Source organism: Scomber japonicus, chromosome 1 (genome assembly GCF_027409825.1).
Source record: "Scomber japonicus isolate fScoJap1 chromosome 1, fScoJap1.pri, whole genome shotgun sequence".
Lineage (NCBI taxonomy): Eukaryota > Metazoa > Chordata > Actinopteri > Scombriformes > Scombridae > Scomber > Scomber japonicus.
The window spans coordinates 13,222,628-13,248,330 of NC_070578.1; the positions used below are offsets into that span (position 1 = coordinate 13,222,628).

A 25,703-nucleotide genomic window follows, 5' to 3' on the forward strand; every position below is an offset into this window, starting at 1 on the left:
AGGTGGCAGCAGACAACAGGCACTGGATGTAAAGCAGCCACTCCTCACTGGTAGCAGAAAATCACAAGCTGACAAACAAACAGAATAATAACCTCCACCGGCATGACTCCTATACCTGGAGAGAAAATGAATTTGCTAAATTTGATAAGGGCCAACAGGGAGCCTTCACTTTTGACAGGTACAACTAAGGAATTTGTCACAGGTTCAAAAACTAATCTAATTTCTTGAACAACACACTTGACTTGTGAAAATCTCCCATATTGGATTTTGTATTGGCCACAAAATGTGTAGATGGAAAAATACACAACGGTAATTGAAGGATTAGAACTCAACTACACCAGTGGAATGGCATTATGTTTTTATCTCTGCATTACCGTGACACAAAGACACTGGTGTTAAGTGTGTACCAACAGGTAAACAGACACTCATCTTCTATCCTCCACTGAGGCTTACAGCAATATAACAACACAGTCATTGAAGGAAAAATTGTCATTTCGAAAAGCATACTAATGATGACCAACTAATGCTCTCAGAGCCTTCTATCTCTCCCATTCAGCAAACTGTAAGAGCTACTTTTAAATGACAAATGAAACTTCGAAAGTTGTCTTAGCTTTTTACAGACTTCTAGACACTTAAAGTGTTAATCGAGAATCTGTAAGAAATTAATTGAATACACCATAACAAGTTTGTTTGGTAATTGGATGAACCCCCCACGGGCCTCGTATTCAACTCTCTGAACCTTGCTACATCACTGCTAGCCTCATGGGAAGACTGTCTCTCATTAGCAGTGCATGATGCTGTCTTGGTCTGGCCTTGCTGTCTGCCACATACTGCTGCAGCTGCCTTGCACACTGCATCAAGCCAAAAGACACAGAAGAAGAATCCTAACTCACTAAGTCATTCATAATGGTATTTCACTTGATACTTGCATACTAAATTTTGTCCATAAAGAACAGTTTTCACTATAATATGCGATACGTGAGGAGCAAAAAAAACCAACACTCCTGTATATATGTCAGCTACAAGCCTGCCGAGATCCTACAGTAGTTTCATGTGGTGTTTGATGAACTGCGTGTTACGATGACAATGCTCTCTGGCTTCGTCTTATCTCTCATTAATCCAGAACTATAGGATCACATGCGCACACTTTTGTTGCTGCCAACACCGCTGAGCTCCACAGGCCCTGTCAGCCACACTGTGACACCGAACATGACAATGGTTGCAATTTGCTGGGTGCTGTCTGCCTGCCCCCGGCTCTGCCATTTGAAGTTTTGCCACCTGTGCCTCTGCAGCCTTACTGTAATTCAACAGCTGAACCAGTGAGAGTGCTTGTTCTGTGCCCAATCACCTTTTAAGTTAATTTTGGAAGCACCTGCAATCTGCAATAAACATCAATTAAAGCTATGACCTGATCTATCAGCGCATGCCCTTCGGTGGCATCCCCTGCCCTTAAGCTTCATTAAAGCCTTTCATTTTGGGCCAGCGTATTTTGGTGCAGGTATTATTTATGGCATGTGTGTGTGTGCCAGGTAACACAGATGCTGTAGAGAGAACATTAAGAGGGAGAGAGAGACAGAGGGGGAGTGAGAGACAACTCTTTGTTCAAGGTTCATCCAGACCTCACACAGCTGGCAGCAGGCAGTGAGCAGAGCAGCCCACTCTCTGAATCCTGCCTCCTGTTAGTCTGTTGTTGACGACATGTGGCAGTGATATTATCCAAATTAACTGCATGCCCCATCGGTACCAAAGACTTAGTTGGGTACTAATAGCCACCTTGCCTATTAATCTGATTGGAAGTTGGATTTGGGAAGAAGAGGATAACAGGTGCAGGGATAGAGGGAGAAAGATATTGATAATATAGATTATTAATGAACTTTTGGATGGCTCTTGATCCGCCCCAGGTCTGTTTGGGGCTCCATATGTTGCCTTGGCCAGTTCCATCTGCAGCAGACCTCAGGTGGCACAATGGCTCGACCTAATGCAGCTGTGCCTGGGCTACAGCAATACAAACATGCGGAACATGCACAAAAGTTGGCCCTATGAGCCAAGTTTTGAAATCTACAAGAAAGCAAAAACAGCCCTAGAGGAGTCCAATTATGCAAATATCCTGAATGTAAACATATTCTATTGATTGAGTCAACAAGATATTTTGAGCAGAAGTTAAATATCATGATTATAATTAAATTTATGTAAGAGGCCTGTCATAATTGTGCATGATCAGTGTGCAACATGATTATTATTTGGCTCATGGCCCACTGCTTATTAAATTATGACCGTTGTGCTTTACATGCTAAAAAGTTTGGTCTCTGCTGAGGACAACAACCACATACAAAGTTAATCCAGCTCTACCACTTATTTCCATCCCTCACAACTTCAATGTAATGCAAAATGAGGCGGCATCAAAAAGATGTGTAAATTACATCTGGCTTCCTGGACACTATGTGACTGCCAGGAAATGTCCGTAAATATTTATTGCGGAACATCAGTGAAGTGTGTGAAGGTGCAAATGTCTGCCAAAAAAAGTGTGTGCTCATGTGTGTGTCCAGCTGTGCAGTACTGCACATTCCAATATACTGGCAGGGAGATTCTTCGTAATTCATCATTTCTTTTCCTTAGGCTTTTTTTTTTGGTGGCCTGTTCAAGCCTGACACAAGCATATCCAATTCGTAATTAAATGCTGTTTGACAAGAGTTACAGGTTTAGTGGCTTCTTTCTTCTAGTAAACAAATCGACACAAACTAATGCTATTTCATGCATTTCGTAAGTACTGTATGTCAAACTGGGCCAACACACAATTAGAGTACTTGGGGGAATATGCAATGCAACAACAAAGAATAGTGGTATGTGGACTGGAATATATGGAAGACCACAACTCCCTAAGAGCTTGAAAGACATCCGATCAACAGATTTTTTTTACAATATGGTGAGGAGTACTGTTTGCCATCCATTTGGAGCAGCAGCAGCAGGAGTTACAGACATCAGCAGCTGGATCGGTAAGAGTCTTCAAATTTAAAACTTACTACCACCACACAAACTATTTTTTGTAGTGAAATTATTGACACCGATCACTGGCTGCTCAGACATGTGTTCTGCTAACATATTACGTTAGCTAGTGGTCTGTTAGCTAACAGAAATCCATACTTAATCTGTCTGTGCATGAACTGAAACAGTTTAATGTTACAAATCTAACTTGTCAACATGCCTTAACGTTACTGATGTTAACTTTATGTCTTCTGCTTCATAGAGCATGTGAAAGTACTGTTACATGTGTTTAGAGAGTGACCCCCTGACTAACTAAGCACTGTTCGTAAAAACATCACCCTATTTTTTTTCTCTCTCTGTAACTTAATAATTAATTCCTCTATTATTAGGTCTGATATAGTTGGGAAAATGAGGCACAGAAGAGCATAGTCTAACAACAAATTGTGAAATAACTGTGTTCTAAGATGTTGTTGTTTTTATTCTTGTATTGAATCTAGCCCTGAAGCTTACGACAGCCTAGGCCCAGACTCACTTAAAGTGGACCAGCTAGAGCAGTCAGCCACTGTGTTATGGAAGCTGCTCAGAGCAGAGTTTCTCAAGCCCCCCGTCCATGGACCTGTGCTGGTCCTTGGCATACCATTGACATTGGGCCTAATTTGGTAGAAAATACTTGTGGGAGCATACGGTTGTGGGAACCCCTTCTCATTTTAGTGACAATCTCATATATGGACGGTTAATTAAAAAGAAATCACTGTCAGTAAAAACAGTGCTCTTTAAAGTTCTGCATGTATCTTTATACTGATTCCTTTCTTCACCTGTTTCTACTCCTGACAGGTGTCAACCACTCCTGATGAGTCCAGTCTCTCCTCATTTTACCAGGTGTCACTGTGCTAGATTTATAATCCACAGATAATACCAATTTTGTCAGCTCTTGTAGCAGTTGTGCTTATTATTCTATGTGCCTGTTTTTAGACATTTTATATTTATATTTTATTTGGTTGAACCACAAGCACCTAAGCAGTCATCTGCTGAGATCTGTTCTTATCTACTAACTCAGCCAAACAATGCTGTGTAAGTTTTCTTAATTTTCACAGAGAAAATAATATTTTAAGGTAATTAAATTTTTGGCAATTCAGTGTTTGAGTCATCAGGGGAACCTGAACCTGAGACTTGAGTCTGTTCAAAAGGTATTGTTCATCAACATTTTAACATTATTTCCTTTGCATTCTTCTTACATCCATTTTCCCAATAATTGCAAAGATTGTTATTTAGACATCTTCAAACATTTTTTTTAGCGTAGGTACTTAAATTATTTTAACCTGTTGTACAAAACTCACTTCTATGTTTGAAAGTCTTAAAAATGTGTTTTGATCATAGATTGGCTATTACACAGAGAGTAACGGTAAAACATTTTTGTTTTTCTGTCATCTGCATTAGCTGTCATTTGAATTGCTGAAGAATATGAGGGGGCAGTGGGGTATCAAAGTGAAGTCACCAGGCTCCTAACCTGCAAGGATCCAAAGCCTTTTGGCCTAGCAGACTTGTGATGCACAGTGGACTGAGGTGGGCTTTTGAACTCTTTACAGACAAGTGCATATACACAAACAAAGTTTTGAAGACTCTATAGACATTTGCCTACCTAGTGGCCTAACATCTCTCAAAGTTAGACATCTATGTTAAGATTAACCAAGACTGTTTTGTCTCAAGGAAATTACATTGTCTAGTATATTGTCAAGTTCATTGATTTGATGCCACGTTGTGGCAACATATTTAAACAAGCTCTTTTGTTATTGGATTTTTAATGTTGTATTTGTAATATTTGATAATGTTTGTTATAAACATTTGAACACTTTGTTAATAAATGATTTTAGAGGATAGTAAATTGCATATGGTCCTGAATTCATGGTAGAATGTTTTCAGAAATTATAAGAACCGGAAACGCTGAAAAGAAAACATTCTTATTGAATGTGTTAAGTTGATGCCCATGCAGCCCAAACATTTCCTGCTGTTGCTACTTCACACCAAAAGCTTCTTACTGGTATACCACTGTGTGGCTTTTGTGTACTAGAAATGTAAAACTGACTGCACTTGTACTATTGGTCAGGAAATATTGGTCTACACAGCAAAATGTTTTGTGCTCTTTTTATATTGTAAAGGAGGATTGATTAAAGAAGAAATGACCACAGTGGTAGATGAAGAGCAGCAAGCTACAGGCTCTTTTACTAATTTGTGTGAACCAATAATCATCTAATATGTCACTGAGGATAAACATCTTATTTTGTTCTGCTATCCGGCCCAAGGGGAAACCACTTGCAGCACTTCACTTTTCAGCATGGGTATTCCTGCCATATGGAAGAAGTCCATTAGATTTCTGTAAACATGAAATTTAGGTTAACAATAAATAATTGCCATTTAAAGAGTTTGAATAGATGGATCGATAAAATCCAGACTGTGAGTAGTAAATTTATAAAAGTCAACTTGTTAACAGGGAGGCTGATAAACTGCAAGTGTCCCACAATATTACCAACGGCTTACTGCTGAAATATCAGAAAGCAGTTAAGGAAGCGAAAGCAGTTTATTAATCTGACCTCATTTTGAAGATCCATCCGAACTCCGGGGTGCTTTTCAATATTATTGACTTACTTGTTAACCTCCTTCTAGTCACTGTAATGAAGCCTCGCTTGATAAGTGTTTTAAATGCTTAATATTCTTCAGGAAAAAATTGAACTGTCACTGTTAATAATTTGGCTGTAATGAGCCCGTTTCTAGTCATTTCTCCCATGTTGCTGGAAGATGATGTGACTCGTATGAAACCCTTTACCTGTACCTCACTATGTTATAGAAAACGTAGCAGTCAATGCCTGTACTTTATCTACCATCTATAGAATGTTGCCCTTTGTTTAATGGATGATTTCAAAAACAAATAAAAGCTTGCTCTTTCTCAGTTCAGCTCATTTTTAGCCTCCGTAGAAGTTAGAGCTAGTTTCAGTTTTCAATCCAATTATTATCAATTCAATTCATACATGATTATACATGAACTCATCAATAACAATCAAAAGTCTCACTGACATGCTGATGGCACATTTATATCTTGATGTAAGAAATTCAAGCACTAACTGTCCAGCCATTCTTATTATTTTCCTAAACAGCATACAGTGTACAGTGTCAAGGGGTTAATTATACTATCCTTCTAGGCCCACTACTGACTGGCACATCTCGCAATGTGACCCACTAATTTCACACCGATTTCAGTTTTCAGGAAAATGGTTCAAATGTGTTGTTCAAACTCTTAACTTTTAATAGAAGACCATTTCCCCATTTAAAAAATATTTGCATCCATTGGTTAAAAGTGAAGAAAATTGGTCATCTGTACTTTGATTAGACTTTAATTCTTCTCATACACCTTTTTATCTCACATAATCAAATCATCAATTTTGTGGCAACTTCCTCATAGCTTATTCATAGTCCAAATGATGCAAATGACAACCTGTCTAAAAATACATTGGGGCATTTCAAGATTTCTTGATGACAGTGTTATTCACTGGCATTAAATACATGCCTTGCTTTTATAATTCTTCCATTCCTGAATGGTATTCTACTGTTATTGTTTTTGTTTTGTTTTTTCTTGGATAATGTTTTCTGATGTCTGTAGACAGACTAGTAATAAATACATTCTCATTTGTTGTATTTATAGTCTAGAATTCTTTCAAAATAAATGTTGTGGTGTTTATTCATTGTATAGCCATTATAACCATATCATTTAAATTATATTGTAAAACTGCCAACTTACTTACTTACCACTTACTAACCAACTTAATACATAAATAAGGATAACACATTGTCTAGACCTAAGAATATAAATAAATTGAATGCAAGTCAGTTGTGGCAACAAACCAAGACAGTCGTTCAGTCGGTAATCTTTAGCCATGATTCATTACAGAGTGAGTGTTTTCTCCACATGTGAACTTCTGTCCAGAATTTACACGATGCGTGTGTTAACTAAATGTCCAACTATATGTTCAGTTGTTCAACTAATTAAAACATTTTGTTCAGAAACATTGTTAGCTTAATTTCAGCCACATTCAAACCAGAATCCACTGACTTGTGTCTGGGTGTGGCTTTTAGTAGAAGCAAAAGCTCTGTTTGGGCTCTGCAGCTGGTTTTCTCAACTTCTACATTTTGCCTCATGTGCACAGTAACATCGTATACTATCCCTACACTTTATATGGATGGTTTTATTTTTCTTAATATTTCACTCTATGACTCCAGTTCCAACCTTTATACATAAATAACATCATATTGACATATGCAGCATGATGTCTCCTGAGGACACATTCAAGGATGCATGTGCGGTGCAAAGCAATCATATCTTTATAAGACTGTGAATGTAAACACTTGCTATCTGTCTGCTGAAAAGGTAGTGTGAATAGTTGGAGAAGGAAATGGATATTGAGTGAAAAAACAGAGATATAGAGCTTGCAGCTGCATGTTATAAGGTGGTGGATGCTGACTGTGGGAATCTTTTGTGTGTGATAAGACACAGCGAAAAATGTATGTGAGACTTCGGATTGTTTGGTTACTTTGAAATGAGACACTGTAATACATATATATTTATATATATTTATATTGTGTTATCTTTTCTGTGTTTGTATGTTTTTGTCCTCTGTGATACTCTTTGGACTGTATGTGTCTGAAAACATAGTCAGTATTGAATTTCAAAAAGAGGCATACATACTCCAGTGGATGTATGCATGTGAAAGGAATGTTGAAAACTTAAAGGGAAAACATGGCCTGCACTCAGGCAGTCTATTTCAGTCTACCTCAACTGTTGCAACTACTTCAAAATAACTAGTATTGGTATTAAAGTTACTTTTGTTTTTACATTTTATGAGTGTGTTTCAAAGTGTGTTACTTACAGGCATGGTCTGTCCACCATGCAAGCTGTTGATGGCGGCCTGTGCTTCTGCGTGGCTGGAGAATTTGACAAAGGCACAGCCTGTATAAAAAAAAGAGAGAGACAAAAAGAGGGGAGGGGCACAACATCAGGGAAATGGCCTTGAATATTGGGGGAAAACACCATTCATTACCATTGTTTTCATGTTATCTGGTTTGTAAATATATTCTACCATTTGTGTGTTCAGTGCATAACTCTGAATAAATCAGTCTAATTGTAGTGATGGCATTAGCTGTGTGGAACATCCTGTCCCTCGCCCATTTCTAATTCCACCCCCTCCACTTTGGAGCATGGAGCCAAGGCATTTACTATCCTGACTTGTTTGTGATTATTAATCTGTTTAATATTTACACATTGTGATTTGTGTGCAGTCACTCATGAAAGAGATTATGATGACAAAGGCATAGTATTATAATCTGCCTATCTAACCGAATCTTTGCTAACATATAATTTCATGTGTGTATGTGTGGGGGGTGGGGGGTGGGGGGGAGTTTGCTAAGGGGGCATTCAAATTATCTTAAATCTGTTGTGTAGTTAGTTCTCAGAAGGAAAAATCAATGTCAGTCAGTGTTCTGGAGCCTCACGGCATTAATATTTCAAATGACATTAAAAGTGATTCAAGTAGATAATAACAACACACAATATATGTTTGGGAGGCTCACATATTCTAACCACATGATTAAATAGTCTCTCCTTGTGTAGGTACTATAACATCAAGAGAAAGCTGGTGAACTGAAATACAGTGGAACTGAAATGTGGTAATTTTCCAAAAGCCATTAAATTAAACAGAAGCTATTTCTCTAAGCTTTATGGTCGTCATAGACTGCACGGGGTATTCTGTTATGTCCTATTCTTATCCTTGCCTTCAGGTAGCTCGTGTGTTAAGTCAAGAGATACCTAATTAACAAACTCATGGATTAATTCAGCCCCTTTTCATTAATCGAGCAGCACCAGTGTCTTAGAACCAGACAAGCTTTTCCTCAGTTCAATCCCTGGTTTCTTGAAAACTCCTGGTATCTATTTAAAACAGTGACACGCGCTCATGTACATTTATTCATTCTACGTTCCCACCAGAGTTGTGATGATTCATTTAAATTACAAACACTGATAGGTAGACTCAGGAGATGTTCTGTGTCTGGCAGCGACCCATTCACTCCTACATCTCGGGAGTCAGCTTTGCTTTCCAGACAAACAAATTAATACTATCCTGACAAAATCAAAAAGATTGAACTGAGGGACATGTGATGTGTGTGCACTATCAATTGAGGACAATATCTTCCCTCACCTAAGGCTTCCCATCCACATTCCACCCACACAATACATGTTAAGCAGTTGAAACTGTTGTGTGCAGAAATGTGGTGAGTAGTAAAGGCCATGTGTTTTCTGTACTGTCAAATGTCCTCAAAGCTGTATAGATCTACAGAGGAAAACAGATAAGTCAAAAAAGCCTTTGATTCTGTCACAGCACTCTAGCACCCTTTTACTTCACTTGAACGCCCCTCCGGGTAGAGCCAGGAAAGGTCTTCATTTGTCCAACTGAAATGTGTCGGCCTACTGTGTGCCATTTGACTGCAACTCTGTCTTTGAAGGCACAAACACATTTAACCTTTGTAGTTGAAATAATAAGGGGCAGTTTGTTCTCGCAAAAGCCTTTTGGTTTTGTAGGGCAAGATAACTTGCTGTTGGTTCCCTAACAAGGCTATCAGATAATGTGACAGGATCCCAGTGACCCCAGCAGCTCTGCTTAACTAGAAAGATACTCAAAACTGCAATCCATTGTATACAGCATCATTGGCAAAGTCATGTCAAAAAACAATGTCCCTAAATTTCTCAAAGAATCAGTGCTTTAGCCTTGCTTTTCCTGACCAAGAAAAGGAGAAAAAAAAAGTTAAGGAACATAGAGCACAACATCTCAAAAGAATTGGAAGTGCTCCAGCCTCATAAATTATAGTGCACATTTGAGTTTTTGAATTTGATGGCTCAGAATGAGTTGGGGAAAAAGGAAAAAAGAGATTGTATTGCTTTCAAGCAAGAGGATCTGCACTGCCTTTTGAATTCCTGGGGTAATAATATGTATGCATGAATTCCATCCCGCTGGATGGGTGACATTTATAACACAACTTAATTATAGACCTAAAAGCCATCTCTCTATTATTCCTGACAATTCGGGGCTCTATTCAACTCTGGCAGCAAGTGTTGCACTTTGAAAGTACTTTGAGGAGCAGCGCCATAGAGAGATGGATGTTAAACTTCTCGGCCTTTTTATTGGGTGAAGAGGGGTGCTGAAAAGCTTCTGAGTAGCATAAATTTACATCAACAGGGGACTAAGCCTCCATCATGGAACAGATAGCACTGTCAATTTCAAGGTCTGTCTCATTCAAATTACAGGAACCTCATCCCGAGCGAGGCGGCTGGCAAAATAATTTGCCGTAACATCCCGTAATGATTGCGTAGGACTGTTGCACAGTGATAGGACCAGATACCTATATATGAAACCTTTGTCTGGTGGTAGCATTCATAGTTAACACACTACAGTGTTCCATTTCATAGCAGTGAAACTTGGAGAAAGAGAATGATCAGGCCAGTGATAATAGAGACAAATACCAATACAGGAAATGTATGGCATGTGAAAAGAGAGGAAAGAAAAAGAAGTGGAGGTTTGGGGTGCAGGAGGGTGAAAAGGAGTCAAAGCGCGAATGAGGGAGAAAACTAGCTCCTGCCTTACACAGCAGCACTGGCCTTATTTCATTTCATGTGCTGTCAATCAGCTTGAGGCATCTGAGCGGACAGGAAGAGAGGGAGGGAGAGACAGCGATGAAGGAAACAAACCAGGGAGAAAGAAAGGTAGTGGGCCACTGGGGCGACGCAGAGCAATAGACCCGGGATTAACAGTGAGAGGAACAGATGTAGACACAGATAGAAGTGCGGTTCAGTATAGCCTGCCTTTCTCTTTGATATATTCAACCCCTTTCCCTCGCCTTTCCACACATCCTTTTCACACATTGAGATGCTTCATATAGAAGAATAAATCACAGTCATCTGAGAGAAAGGAAGGAAGAGGTTCTGAGCAATATCACTGCAAATATGATATCGTTCCAAATATGACTGTGAGACAGGGACCCATCAAAGGATGATGGGGAGGGGCTCTCACACTCCCAGAACAATCCCACCTACATCACTCATTTCACAGCCAACTTTAATTTGACCATGCTCTACTAACTAAATAGCACATAAGCCACAGACATGAATGCATAAACTGTTCCTGAACACAGGCAAATTTGCTGTGTTGTGAGTGACAGCAGCAAAACCCAGAACCAGGCTGCTTTATTTAAAGTAGGACATTATCGTCCAATGGTGTCTCTGGGGAGGAATGACGGGAGTGTAGGAAACAAACATGATTACACCCCTCCACTTTTCAGATAACAGGAAAAGGAGGAGGAGGTAGAGGAGGAGATGGGTAAGGAGAAAGACGAGGTGTTGTGTGATGCATTTGTTGAGTACAAGCCCATGGTGAGAGGAGTTGCCGTGATGAAGAGAGACGGCATTAAAAGTTGGAGGTAGAGTGAGAACTAAAAATTGAGTGGAAATGCTGAAAAGAGTGAGAAAAGAAAAGTGAAAGAAAGAAGGTGTCTGAGCACGGTGACAATGAGGTATGAAAGAAAGGAAAGCGAGACACGTCAGATGTGGTGAAAAAACAGAATGGCTGAAGGGGAGGATGAGTTATTCAGGAGCAGAGTGGATCGCAGACGATGTCAATGAGTGCACGGCAGGTGAAGCATGGCTCTTAAGATGTAAAGAGCAGAAACAGCTAGAGAGACGGCACACGTACAGACAGACAGATGGAGGAAGAGGGACAGACAAGGGAAAACGAGTGGGAGGTGTGTGGGCTCTGACCCTTACTGGCCCCATCAGGCCCTCGCAGGACGGTGCACTCCTCGATCTGGCCGAAGGTCTCGAACAGCCGCCGGACGTCGTCCTCACTCTGCTGCTTGCCGAGCATTCCCACAAACAGCTTCCTGTCTTCTGGATAGGAAGAGAGGAAGGGGGAGGGAAGGAAGGAGGGTGGAAGAGAGGAGAGAACAGACAAATGCTACAGCTGATGGCACCGTTCTGCTGAGCTGAGAGGAACTTGTGCAACTCAAACCCCCCCACCCCACCCCAACCTTTTATCAGCAGTCTGCTGTGTTGAGCCTATGCTGTTTCTGTTGTTACTGCTGCTGCTGCTGCTGTTGTTACTGTTGCTGATCCCACTGTTGTGTGCTGTGCAACCCCACCCTGCCATGAAGGAGATATATTCATGTTGCCAGTAAGCTATTCAAGTCTGCCACAGTGATGTTTGATACAGACGATGTTTGGAGTGCCGTGGGTTTCAGGTAAATGTAGAAAGAGAGCAGGGATATTTTGCTCAAGTAGATATACTGTTAGATCATCTGGATGCTTAAGTCACTGAGCTGAACGAGAACACGGAACAAGAACATGGTATTAGATTTTCTCATCAAGGAAAGTATTATAATAATCTGCTGGGCAATGAATTGTATCCACAGGGATTTCAAGTTCTTAACACAGTTTTGGCACATGATATGCTTGAGAAAAGTGCCTCATTCAAGTCTATACATACATATATGTTCATTCCATGTTCATCTTTCTGCTGATTAAGTTTTAAAGCATTCATGTCTTCTGAAAACTTTGTCATGGAACAAATATGAGTCAATTAGGATTTAAAAAAACAAACATTCTGCACATTGTCCAATGTTGGCTGAGCAGAAATAATGGATTAAGCTCTTCTGTGTAATGTTCTTGTGGATAATTATGAGCCAAAGGTTTGCAGATTTGTCATTTTTCAACTCCTACAATTTCAACAAACACAATATAGAATTAAGTAAGATTCTCATTGTGCAATTCAGAGAAAGAATTTGTCATCCTACAATTTTGTGCACACAATGCCTTAGTCTTTATAGGCTGTATACATGTAAAAGGTTAAATGAGGTTTTTATTTTCAGCCTTGCATTACAACACAACCACAATAACCAAGATCAAAGCCTGTTTTTTCTCAGCCCAATGATGGATCAGGGTTTTAGCACAAAGCATTGCAAAAACATTTCAACTATGAAAGCTACATGGTCTGGTCCTCTTGTCTCAAAATGAAAGAAAAGCAAAGCATTACAGTGGGTAGTTTATATTGTAATACATGATTTCCTAACCAAATATGTTTGTTCAATCTCATTAATTAGCTATCTTACTTCCCAGTTTTATGAATACATGATCATATTTTTTGTGTCAAGAAAAGACAAACATAGCTAAAAATGCCAGGAGGTGTGGAATAATTGCAGGAAGGTGTGGAGTGTGTGCCAATTAGATATATGACTTATGTGACTATCTTAAAACAATCACAAAATCACAGAATCACAAAAATACCAAGCCTATCTTCCAGACTGTATAATTGCAGTCTATTGTAAACTAAAGTTTAAATGAAAGCAAAAGTTATAAAGTAGGGAATATTATACAATTTAAATGTTGGCTGAATCTGGTGTGATTCAACATGTAGGTTGATGTTGAGTACTGACTATTACCCATTTCCCAACCAATGCCGAAGGACTACAATTTAATGAGTTCCTCCTCATTAAATTTGAAGGGCAGCTCCATCTACACCAATATCTTGACTGCTACTGCATGACATAGTTGCCACATGTGCTCCAGGGGGAGGCACTCTGGCTCAGACGTATGGACTCTATACCACTAAATTTTGGCCAGTCAGACAGCTGGATTTTTATAATTAATCTTCCTAGTGCCCTAGCATTAGACAGAGCATTCATCTTCTTTACATCTTTTACATTATGCATCTCCTATTCCATTCTGTTGTGGAATGAAATGGCTACTAGCAAGAACCCATCGCCAGAACTGATGGAAAGTGGCAGGAAGAGGAAGAGGAGTTTATTGGAAATGACACTGTTGATCTTCAGTGTGAGTCATTTGACTGGTAGGGAGCGGGCGATGAGTGGGGAGGAGCGGAGGGCGAGAGCATCACCTGGGCCTCGACAGATGTGACGCCTCCTGTACCTGCCAGGCCCCATTAGATGCAGCTGTTCTAAAAATAAAACACCAGGGCTTCCTTTTTGCAGCGGGGAAATCGGAACCTGTTCCATTTCTGTAAAGTTCAAATGAGACACGTGCCTGCTACCCGCTTGGCCACACAAATGAGCACCTGCATAATCAATAAGGCCACGGTGCCTCATCTCTACTGCTGGTGCTGTAGCTATGGTGTCAGTCCATGTTCCTGTAGTCACGCCTCACACAGCAGGATTTTTCAAACCCACCAGCTGAGCCTGGTACAACTGCTCATTAATGTTCCTCCTCTCTTGGAGCTTCAGGATTGGAAGTGAGGGAGAACCCTGAGAAGATCACCACGAAGACAACCACTTATACTGTCGACTGGGATTCAGTTAAGACTGACAGGACAGACATCTAGCTGGATATTGGGTATCAGCGGAGGAGCTGAGTAGCTGTAAAGTCAGCCCTGAACAGGTGCTGGTGAGAAATTAGCTTGACCCCTGCACATGGCAGCAAAGGTGAAACATGAAGTGAGGCCACAGCCCGACCAGAACACATGCGACTTTGCCATGACTGTCCCTCCATCTTTCAGATTTTCACTGAGGTGTCACTGTTACAACTTAAATGGACAGAGTGCACTTTTACAGGCCTCCTGCAGTGTGTTAATGTTTTGGGACAAAAGTCTCATCTCGGTCCTGGCCCGAGGAGATCTAATGGCGGCTTTACAAGGCTAATTAACAAGCCATGAGCGAGGTAATGAACTTTCCAAATGTGCTGGCGAACGCAAAAATAAATTACACCCCAGTGAAGGCATTAAAGGAAGTGTGAGTGTACTTCGGAGACTTCCTTTGGGAGAGCCACTGTGAGAAAATGAATTTGGAGCTGCTATCTTTTCATTGCCTGACCTAAAAGTGTCTCAGTCGGCCCACTGCATGCCCTGGCCAGAGTATGGATTGCTATTAATTAGTCCACTTTGCACCTGTCTCCAAAGCAGCTCTTATTGGATTTTGCTAGTTCCCGCTCATCTTTTATGGCCACTTGCAAGCTTTAAATTGGCATTTTATGAATATGAATAAATATGTAGTAATGCACGCTCTGCACAAGGAGATGACTCAAAAAGTAATCCATTAAAAGTGAGGACAGGAAGAAAAAAAAGCATACAGTACGCCTCTCAAGCACAGTCATGTATTTGCATTAAGAGGGGTGAAGACCTTCCTATAGAATGGAATGAGGATATAGAAGTATGACAAAACTCACTGAGCTGACAGTTTGACCTCTTTGTACTTATCTCTCATTGAGAGGGGCTCATCTTATCCCTTTACAGGGCGAGCCATAGAGCTGGAGAACATTTGAGCTCTACAGCACTTCTCTGCTCTACACTGAAGAGACCGTTGTAATCTGCACTTTGAAACTTTGCCACTATTTTAAAATAATAGTGCAGTATGTGCGCATGTGGTAGATTGGAGATCTGACTACATCAGTTGGATTTTTTAACTTGTATCACTGCATCCTCAAAAAACTATTAATTCATTAATGAACCTCTGGAACGCTTTGACTGTTTACTTAAAAATATAATTAGCAGATCCAAAGATACATGTGCCACGTTAAGTTTTATTTCAGGCCTCAGTCAGTACTTGCTCACTCTCTCATGCACACTTTCATCCACACGTCTTATTTTGTTTCCCCCTACTGCCTCATCTCCTGACTGAAGGTGGGAGCAATTGAGTGGAAAATGGCTCCATGTCAGTCTCCAGCCATGTCCAAACTGAGGTGGCATGTGGACAGCCCGGTTTTATGAATGCAAATAAAAAAGGAGATCAAAAAAGTTATCAAAACACTACTGACATCTGACAATTGCTTGTCTCAGGAAGCCTTTTCATTTCAGCCCCGGTATATTAAAAATTAATGGATTTTGCACAGATGCCATATGCTGTCAAGATTGATGCTTCTCTCTCTGGAATAAAGTGCTCCTTGTGTTGTAGGCTGCAGTACTGTATATGCATATAGATTGTGCTTTCAGTTGCTCTCCTCTCCTTTTGTCTCTCTATTGCTCTCTCAGTATCTTTCTCGTTACCCTTTATTGTCATCCCTCACCCTTCTTTTTTTCTCCAGGCAAAGAATCAGTTGCTGTGAAGTCTACTTTTCAAAAGTTTCTGCTTTTGTTTGCCAATAATGGGAATATTCTCTTTAAAGAATTACTTTTCTGCTCCTGTGTCGTGGTAAATATTTTTCTTTTTTTTCATGATTCTATCACTTATTGCCTGCTGGCGATAGTCGGGGAAGCTTGGTAGTAGTAAGTGTTCAGAAAGCATGGACAGCTGCATCCAACGATAAAAGATGCCTGCTAGGCCGCTGGGTGCATTTCAAATGCAGAGTAATGTTCCAGGCAGCACAACAGAGAAGTTGTGCTTCTTATGGACTCATTAGAAAAAGCCTGATGCTGGTATGCTCCTGCCTGGGAGGCCCGCCACCAGACACACTCACACATGTAGGCGTACAGACTGAGTGTATAAAATGTTGGAAACAGCTTTTTAATATTGAGTTGGACTTTGTTTTTCATCATCTACTGTATGCCCCAATTGTATGAAGGCTACAGGAGTCCATTTGGAATCAAAAGGTGCCATTTGCTTTCACTATAGGCTTTTTTTAATATATAATTAGCATTTTAATTTACATCATGTTGAACAAAAAACTTTTTAACATTCCTAGAATAGTGATTTTATTCCAATTTATCTGACATTGTCCCGCAGGAACATTCTTTATTTTTTTTATTCAGTCTGTTTTCATTGTTTGAATTCGGAGTTACTTATGCTTTGACCACAAGACTTTCATTTCCATTTGCCAATTAAAATTCTTCCTCTTTTAAAAAGTATATTTTATCATCAGGTAATTAATTTTGCAAAGCTTGGAGCATTTTTTGTCAAAAGAAATGGTGCTGAAAACATTAGTAAATTATCAATTAGTCACTTGACAGAGAAATTATCACTGGCAGTTGATGACTTCTTTGACATTTTTTAGGCTGAACAAATAATAAATATACTAAACAATAAATGGGTTGATTATGAAGCAAAGCTAATGTTAGTTGCTGCCAGAAGAAGAAATAAACTAAAAAATTCAGAAGGCTAAATAGCACTGTATCATGAGTAAGCAAGTAGGAGTAATAGAACACATTCAAAAAACAAATAGAATTTACCATTAGGGATCAATACATTGTTTCACTCAAATGGCAGCATTTATGTATGCTACATTATATGTAAAATTAGTATGAGACATCATAGAACAAAAGTCACAGGATATCATTTTTGGTTATAAAACGTGCCAGATCAAGCATTTGATTTCATTTATCAAGCACGTAATCTAAGAATGATGGGACTTAATTAGAGCTGCAAAGACTGGTTGCAAGAACATATTTCAAATATGTACTGAAGCTGATGAACGGGTGAGGGACAAATAGGCCTACATGCTTGCCAGTTAATGAAGGTTTTAATTGAAGACGAATAGACACCCTTTAAAAAACTCAAAACAAACCAAAACATTAAAAAAACACCTTTCTAGCATGGGAATTGGTCCAGAGAGAACACACGATTATGCAAACCGTTGATGGTTTCTAAGTAATTTCATACTTTTATGATTTTTAACATCATCTGTGCCCATATGAATTGTATTGTATGGACAGTGGGATAAAAGTTTGATACTCAGGATAGTTTGAACTACCAGCAGCATAGCAAGGTCTTACTTCAGTTGTTACACCAGCAGCATGGCTCACTTGCTTGGACTTCCTGCCATTCTTCAAGTTTATTGTTGTAGACTTTAGCAACAATGGAAACTTTTAAGCTTAATTTCTTCAGGTAGCTTATGACCTTGTTAGCTGAGAATAACAGCCCACAAATACAAAAAGCTGAGCTTTACAAAAATGCAGTGCAAGCAAACCTTTTACATTGCAAGGAATTATCAGATGCAATATGGATCATTCCGTACATTGCTTGATGGAGATTAAAGTAAAGTACTTATATAGAATAGGCTACTGTTAAACACTCACTTCTTAGTGAGACTAGTAGTTTTCCTGTTGTAGTGCACCAATGCTACATTGAGCATTCTGTCAGTTGATAAAACAAGACAAATGTGATGTATAATTCAGTGTCAGTATGCTCTGATTAAGTATTTTGTTGAAGTTAAAGTAAAAAATGTAATGTATGAAGTTAACTGTGCAGTAACCTGTACAATATACAGTATCTGTCGCATTCCTCAATGCCTACAGGCCTTCCCTATGCCTTTGCACACCTTCAACGCCTTAATAAGCCCTATTCTACTTCTATCTCCGGTGTACTTCCAGCCCAGCTACAATGAAAATGATGTGCAACCACACTCTAAAACCTCTCTGCTGCTGGTCCCAATCTGATGTATGCAAGTGGATTATCCAGTATAGTGAGGTGGTAAATGGAATAATCAGAGGAGAACAAACATTCAAATTGTCAGTGTATCAGGCACGATGAGAGGATACAGGCTTCGTGTTTGTAAATGCATTACTCATACCACTAGAGCTGTCACATCCATTTACCCAGGGGAGTGGGAGGGGAGCTTTAAACCTTCTGGTGTGCATGATCAAAAACTAACACAAAACATTTTGGGGAAACTTGTGAGAAATTGTCTGTTGCAATTTTTGTCTGTTTTTCTTGTCTTGTCTAATAGAAAGGCCTAGTCATGGAGCTCTTCAAAAAAAAAAAGAAGAAGCAATTTAAATCAATGCCTTGCCAACTTTTAATTACTACCTTGCAATGGTCACTGATGGAAATTCCTACTTTCTTTTGTCTGTCCCTGTGTCTTCATGTCTCCCCATCTCTCTGTGTATTTCTCACCACACACGTATCTTGACTTTTCAGAGTTTTGCACGATCGTGTCCAGGGGCACAGAGGGATCTTTTGGCTTCATTTGCATGTAAAGTGGAGTGCGCTACTCTGTGGGCGTGAGATGCCTCCAGACAGCCCCTCCCCTGTGGCCTGCCAGACTGAGCCAGCCAGCAGCCCTCACTCTTCCCTACCTGCTGGGGTGGGGCATGACAGCACAGTGCGCAACATCTTAAGGTCCTGTCAATCTATCCACTGCCTGACTGGGGTCAACCTTTTGAAGAGCAGCAGGTTGGCAAGGACAAACACGACCCATTCACAAAGACTCCCCTCAGCCAGACAGACAAAAGGCAAAGACAAGATATTAAAAAGGCTCACACAGGGCCGCTGACTAGCAAATACAGGGAATGCAATGCCCCTGGCACTGTATAAGTATCCAATAAAACCAAAGTATGGGGAGCTAATAAACAAGTAGTGTAAGGAGACTGTGTCGACAAATGCAGAGTGGCACATTGTGAAAAAGTCGATGTTGATGGAGGTTGCTGGGAATTTCGGGAGTGTTGAAACCATCTTATCAGAGTTAATAAAAGCAGAGGGTGTTGCTGGCTGACCCATCATCTCTCTTCTCATCAGTGTGGTCTCTAGTCTCACAGCATTGGCTAGAGGAGTGGGACCTGGCTCCAAGATTGTGTTTAGATAATGACCATCTCCAATCATAGATAATCTGGCCCCATCTTTTCTTCACAGACACAGAGGCAGACAAGGTCAGGGGGAAAAAAGATTCCTGGCGAGGCGAGGAGGAGATAGGGATGGGGCGGCTCTGAGATGATTTACTGCTGAGATTCACTCAGCTGCCTCCATCACCCTCCGTTAACTTTCTCATCCTGTCGTCTCTTCCCCTTTCACTTTTTTTGTTTTCCATCTCTCACTCTCCTACATTCCTCCATAGTCCTTGTACTTCCCTCTCTCTCTCTATCACTCGCCTCATCTCTCCCTTTGCACTGCAGTACCAATGACACAGAGAAAGAAAGCAATAGAGAGAGAGTCTACTTTTCCTCATTTTTGCCCCTTTTGGATTGGAACAAATTGCTCGAGTTTCAAGTTGAGATATAGTAGTTTGTCTCTCCCTGCACTGTCTACAGAGCAAGTGAGCAGAAGACCCATTCCTAGATTGTTTCTCAATATATCTGAGTTGAAATCATTGTTTGATAGAATTGGGCAGAAAAAGGGGTGTAAAGCACATCAGATAAATGCAGACATTGTGGGGAAAAGGTTGGTTGACTCAAAGAACTGAAATAGGTTTAAATGCTGTGAAGCTCCCCTTCCATGCTCCTTTCTTTCTCAATAATCAAAGGAAAAAATAAATTAAAAAATGAGTCATTGTAATGGACAGTCAGAATATCAGGTCTATGATGCATATGGCAGCCAAGCAGTAGGATTGTGCTTGGACCCCTCCGAGTCATTTTCTGAGCTCCAGTTTTACTACTCCTCCTGACACTCCCGTATCCCCAGAGAGAGGACATCTCCCAGGGACAGTGTGAACAAAAGAGGGGCTACAGGAGCCTCTAAATGGAGTAATGGGACCTAATGCCTGCACAGGCACGTAATCGAGACCCCTGCACAACTTCCCATGACAGATAATTGCTGATGTCTCTGTAGTGATAAATGCGACTCCATTCTAGAGGTGCAAATGTCCTGGTTCAGCCCTGGGTTTGACAATCTAGAGGTCCCACTGGGATTGGTGCACTGACTGGTCCTCAGCCTTCCAGAAATGAATCCCTTGCTACATTCTCCCCTTTAGTCAGCCCTTGCTGGGCTGTCTATTTTCCTTTAACCACAGGCCTTCATAGTAAATCTCATTTCATTGTCAGCCGCGACTGTGGTTTACTTCCCTCGCCTGTCTGCTGACTTCCTGTTGCCATTAACGCTCAATATCTCTGTTGGGGCCTGTCTGCTTGGTCTTATTTCATTCTGTCCTGTGTCCTATCCTGTCCTCCCATATAGAAAGTTCATCTGACAGACTAGCAGGGGCTGTGCCAGCGTAAGAGCCCTCTGTATTTCATTCACACTGCCTGTTCCTCTCCCTTCTCTTTCTGCTGAAAAAAGGGTAGTAATTGATATTGGGACCCATCCATCCTCCCCTCTTAAGCCCGGAGATCCAATTTATCTTGGTGAGAATGCCGATTGGCTCTCGCCCAGGCCTTGTCGGTCAGACTTTGCCTGTTTTTAGATGGCCGTTAATTAAAGTGCCGCCATGACAAAAATAAGATCTACATGGGGGTGTGTGTGGCAATAGAAATGGGCCATCTGATTCACACTTGACCACATAAATCAGGGAAGTGGCTCAGTCTAATCTGACCTAGGCAGTCTAAATCACCACTCTGAAATGCAAGCACAGGACAGACACAGACCAGTTAAATTAGATCCAATTCCACCCATGTAAATCTTTAACTGGCTTAATCTGCATTAAACTCAGAGATGTTAGTCACAAATGCTTCAGAATGATCTTGTCAGTCACCATGTCAGTCAGTCTGAAGATGGGAGGGAGGAGGCTATGTAAGAGCACAATGTAAAAGCAGAATTGAATATTTTAATCCTTGAACCTACCCCCTAAATGTAAGTGATATGATTTGACTTGTAGAGCTGCACCTGTTGATCCAGATCCAGTCAGTGGAGCTCAGGTTGACATCATACATTGAATCCCACTGAGTCTGACTGAGATTACTTTCAGAAGATTCAACAATCAGCTACATAATTCCAGTCTAACCACGTCACATTAGTATTAATTTTTAAATAAGTAGGTAGGTAGGTAAAACAGCCAGTTAGTTGAGGTCGTGTTTCTAGACAAAAACAGATACCATTATTGCCACAAAGGTGCTCCTAACTCCTTAAATAATGATATGCCCCACTTGTTGTCTTTTCATTTAGTGATGAACTAATACATTCAGTCTAATTGATAGCATCTCTATGTGTGACTCTGAGCTGTTTTTGTTTGTGGTTATCTGTAAGTATATGTCTGGGGTGTGTATATGCCTTATGTGTAAGCAGGCTTGACTATCCTTCTTTGGAGATTGAGGGATGGAGATCCTCCACTCCCCATTTCTTTACACCCTTTCTCTCTGTCTCTCTTTCTACCATGTCTCTCTGTCTTGTCTTTGAACTGCTCCCAGTGACTGTGAACCTGAGACAGCCCCTCTGCTGGCACAGATGGGAAGTCAATAGAAGCAAATGACCTATATTACGGCTGGTCTACTAACTCCCAGTGTGTCTCAAGTGAGAGTAGAATATTAAGGATTGCATGTGCGCTGTTCCAGTGTATTTGTGTGTTTGCGTGTGTGTGTTTTTAAAGGGGTGTGTGCATTGGAGACCAGGAGAAGGTTAATTACCTCCTCGTCCTTCGCTGTCGGCTGGCTTCACCTGGATGGGCCGGTTCATCTGGAGAAAGAGAGAGAGAGGGAGAGAGAAAAGAAGAGAAGGGAAATCCCAGGTTAGCATGCAATGAGAGGAGTAACTGCTACAATATATGGAGTGGGAAGAGAACAAATGAAATGTGGCAGTGTTCCTGGCACTAATGTCCTGAGTTTGTCCTGCTCTGCGAGTTAAACAAAAAAATCAAACAGTGACGATGCCGTAAAAGAGATAAATCTGTGCAGTGCTCCATGCCAGCGTGTTTAATTAATCCAGGGCACTGCCTCCAGAGATGCCTGAATTCCCCTCACAGTTCAGCAGAATTAGCAGTTTTCAATGACGGAGCCACACTGGGTGTCAGATGGCACTTGGAGATTAATGCCATTACATCAGCCACTCCCAGCCCCACAGGGAGAAGTCCTTTCTGGCTGGCCCTTGCTCTTCCTGTCCCCTCCTGGCTCCAGACTCCCAGTCACCAGCTATATCCTGCTCATCCCTGACCCTCAGCAATCCCTCTTTTTCTGCCTCCATCTGATCCACCTTTCTCGCCTCTCTACTGAGAAGCCCTTTTGCAACTCATGGCCAATATGCCACTGGTGTGGTCAGCCAATCCAACCCTGCCTCAGCCTCCTCCTCCCGAAGGCTATTGAGAGCCACTGTATAGTGTAGCTGTGAGACAGCTTGTGAAAGGTTAACAGTAGGGAATCGATAAACAACCTTTGAAGATCAATTTCATAGTGAGGTGAAAGCAAAACGTCGCCAGCTAACATAAAAAAAAAACCCTTTTAAAAACTGCCTGCTGTGAATAAAACTCTCCTGGTTCTTTTTTGCTCTCCTGTCTATGGTTTCATTTTTTTCTCACTCCCTGGCGTTTGAATATAAAAACAGAAAATCACTCGATCTTGTGCCTTCTCTGAAACAGGAATGATATTCCCTCTTTCCTCTGTAAAAGGGTGGGTGTTAAGAGCCACCCTTGAAGACCCTTGCTTATTGAAGCTACCCACGCATGTCATATTTGGCATTGTGTTTTATTTTGGCATTGTGTTTTTCTGGCTTCAGTCGGCAGTGGGCCTACCTTTCTAACTAGGCCATGCGGACAACATGTGAGTACCAGTGAATGGCACAAGATACTGCCCACTCAGATCAGTCAGCTAGGGCAACACAGTGGGTGTTGGGCCCTCAGGCAATGCAGCACTTGACAGCAGTTGACATGAGCCCGGACCATGGCCTAATATAGACCTAATACTGGTGAACATGTATAGACAAGCCTATACATGGGGACACCGTGGGGACATAATGTACTCACCTAGCAATATGCTGTGACACTGGAATAAAGCTTAGAGGGATGACAGACGCTTTACAAAGACAACCCATGAAGCTGTATGCACACTCACAGATCTAGATACAGGGGCTATAACACCCATAAAAATGGACTATAAAAAATGGAATATATCTCCACATAGATATAAATTCTAACCATCATTTCTAAATATGTTATAATATAAAAAATAGATAAGAGCTAAGTGTAAATCATATATTGTGTTTTATTTGTAAGGCAAACAACGTTAGTGTTTGTCTTTGCAGACAATTAGCTAAAGAATTAAGTTGTCACCAACCAGATTGGCCATTCTGTTCACCAACATTCGCTGATATTATAATTTTAATGCATATATTCGAATGCAAAGGTCATACTATATTCTCAGTTCCTGCCACTGTCAGTGCCTGATGAGTTGAAGCATCATTCAGATAGACAATGACCTGTTGACTCACTGTTTGTCACTGAAAAATACATCCAACAGCATTCTGCCGCTGCTCTTTAACAACTACTAGATCATACTTAAAGTGAAAGCAGAGGTGACTTGCACTTCTTTGAAAAATAGAAAGATGAAAGATGAAGAGACCGAAAAGCCGCTAGTATTCTGATGGGGATTTGTGAGGGCACTGAGTATGTTTACATGTGAGACTTGGGTAAAGTTCAGGTAGTGTGTAGCATTGATGTATCTGAGTACGCAGTGGAGAGAATTTAGGTCAGTTGAAGCATTGTAAGCAGCAGGTGAAGGTGTGTTGTGTGTATATATTGTAAGTGTACGTGAGAGTGTGTCTTGACGGCAGCTAAGGTTGGGGGCAGAATTTGTCTCAGATAAGAGGTTTAGGGTAGCCTGAAGTCCCCAGATCCCTGACCAGTGATCAGTCAGCTTCCAGGTCTTAAACGGCAACGATTGGTCAGGAGGCTTTATTAGTAGCCCCTGAGCCACTGCAGCAACAAGAGTCATTAGACAACCCAAAAGTACACTTGGGGTTGCTAGGCAACCGAGTGGAGGTGGCCGGCAGGGAGGCAAGGCAAGCTGGCCGTTGGTCTGTGGGCTGTTAGCCAACCAATTGGCATTCCTTTCTTTCTTCTTTTTTTTCTTGTCTTGGTCCAAGGAGGTCATAGTAAGAGGGGAGGAAAAAAAGACTTCTCAACTCCCACCTTCCAGCATGTCCCACTTTCATGTCCCTTTTCGGTGACTGTGACAATGAGTTTTCAGAGCGAGTCTGCTGCAACTTCTGCTCCAGCTTCCTGCCAAATTATGGAGTTCATCTTGATGCCAAACTATGGAGCTGTGAGTAGGCCGCACACACATATGGCGGTAGTTAAGTTGTCTGCTTTTCTAAGCCACTTTATACTGTCCTCTACATACATTTTCTTGTGCAAACAGGGTATGTTTCTAGCACACAAGCTTACTCCACAGAAATATTTAAGTTCACTTTACTTTTACCCTCTCTCTCTTTCTCTCACTCTCTCTTTCTCACACACACATACACACACACACACGGCACAAAAAGTCTTGGGGCTCAGTAACAGCAGGTGGCTTAGGTGACATTTTAATCCCTTATTACTGAGTGCAGGATTAGCCAACAGATCAAGGCAGAGTTAATTATATGAATTCATCAGAGGCTGGGCGAAGAGGCAGCCTGCTTTCCCCTTGGGCCAGGACCCACCCCCACCCCACCACCCACCCTTTGCGCACACACAAACACACACTGAAGGAGAGGACAAGTGACATTCTGTCTGTCTGAGAAGCTAGCTAGTTCATATTAGCATTGCATCTGCAGAAAGCTAAGATAACACATACAGTGGAGCCTCCAGAGATGCTGTAAGACAAATGACATCTACTACCTTCCCGTTGGGCCTTGCAAAATGAACTGCATAGACATTGGAGAGGAGGACTACAGGCTTTTTCATCCGACAGATGTGTGGCTGCCGAGGCTGAAAGGAGTTCAACACCCCCTCGTCTTCCTTTATCTTTGTCTCTCTCTGCCCCTTTGGCCTCCAAAACCAATATGCTTCCCACCACAGCCCCTTAATGGGTTGATCAATGCTGACAAATAGGCAGCTCATGCTGTCTTGCCTGGGAACTCACAGCTCGGTGCCTGTGTGCTGCTGCACTTGGAGAGGCCATCTCTCTTTCTCCTCATCTCTTCCT

General features: G+C 41.2%; 1 protein-coding gene across 15 annotated transcripts in view; it reads right to left on the reverse strand.

The window, feature by feature from the left end:
* The window catches only part of celf6 (CUGBP Elav-like family member 6), a 131,455-nt gene that overhangs the window by 15,310 nt on the left and 90,442 nt on the right, over positions 1-25,703 (reverse strand). For 13 of the 15 annotated variants that reach the window (XM_053324040.1, XM_053324032.1, XM_053324091.1 and 10 more), the window contains exons 3-5: positions 22,215-22,263; positions 11,831-11,959; positions 7,899-7,978 (exon numbers count right to left, since the gene is read on the reverse strand). In XM_053324040.1, the coding sequence (XP_053180015.1) occupies positions 7,899-7,978; positions 11,831-11,959; positions 22,215-22,263 (258 nt within the window). Of the gene's footprint in view, positions 1-7,898; positions 7,979-11,830; positions 11,960-20,897; positions 20,901-22,214; positions 22,264-25,703 lie in introns of all 15 variants that reach the window. The other 2 variants (XM_053324019.1, XM_053324003.1) reach the window with 2 other exon arrangements.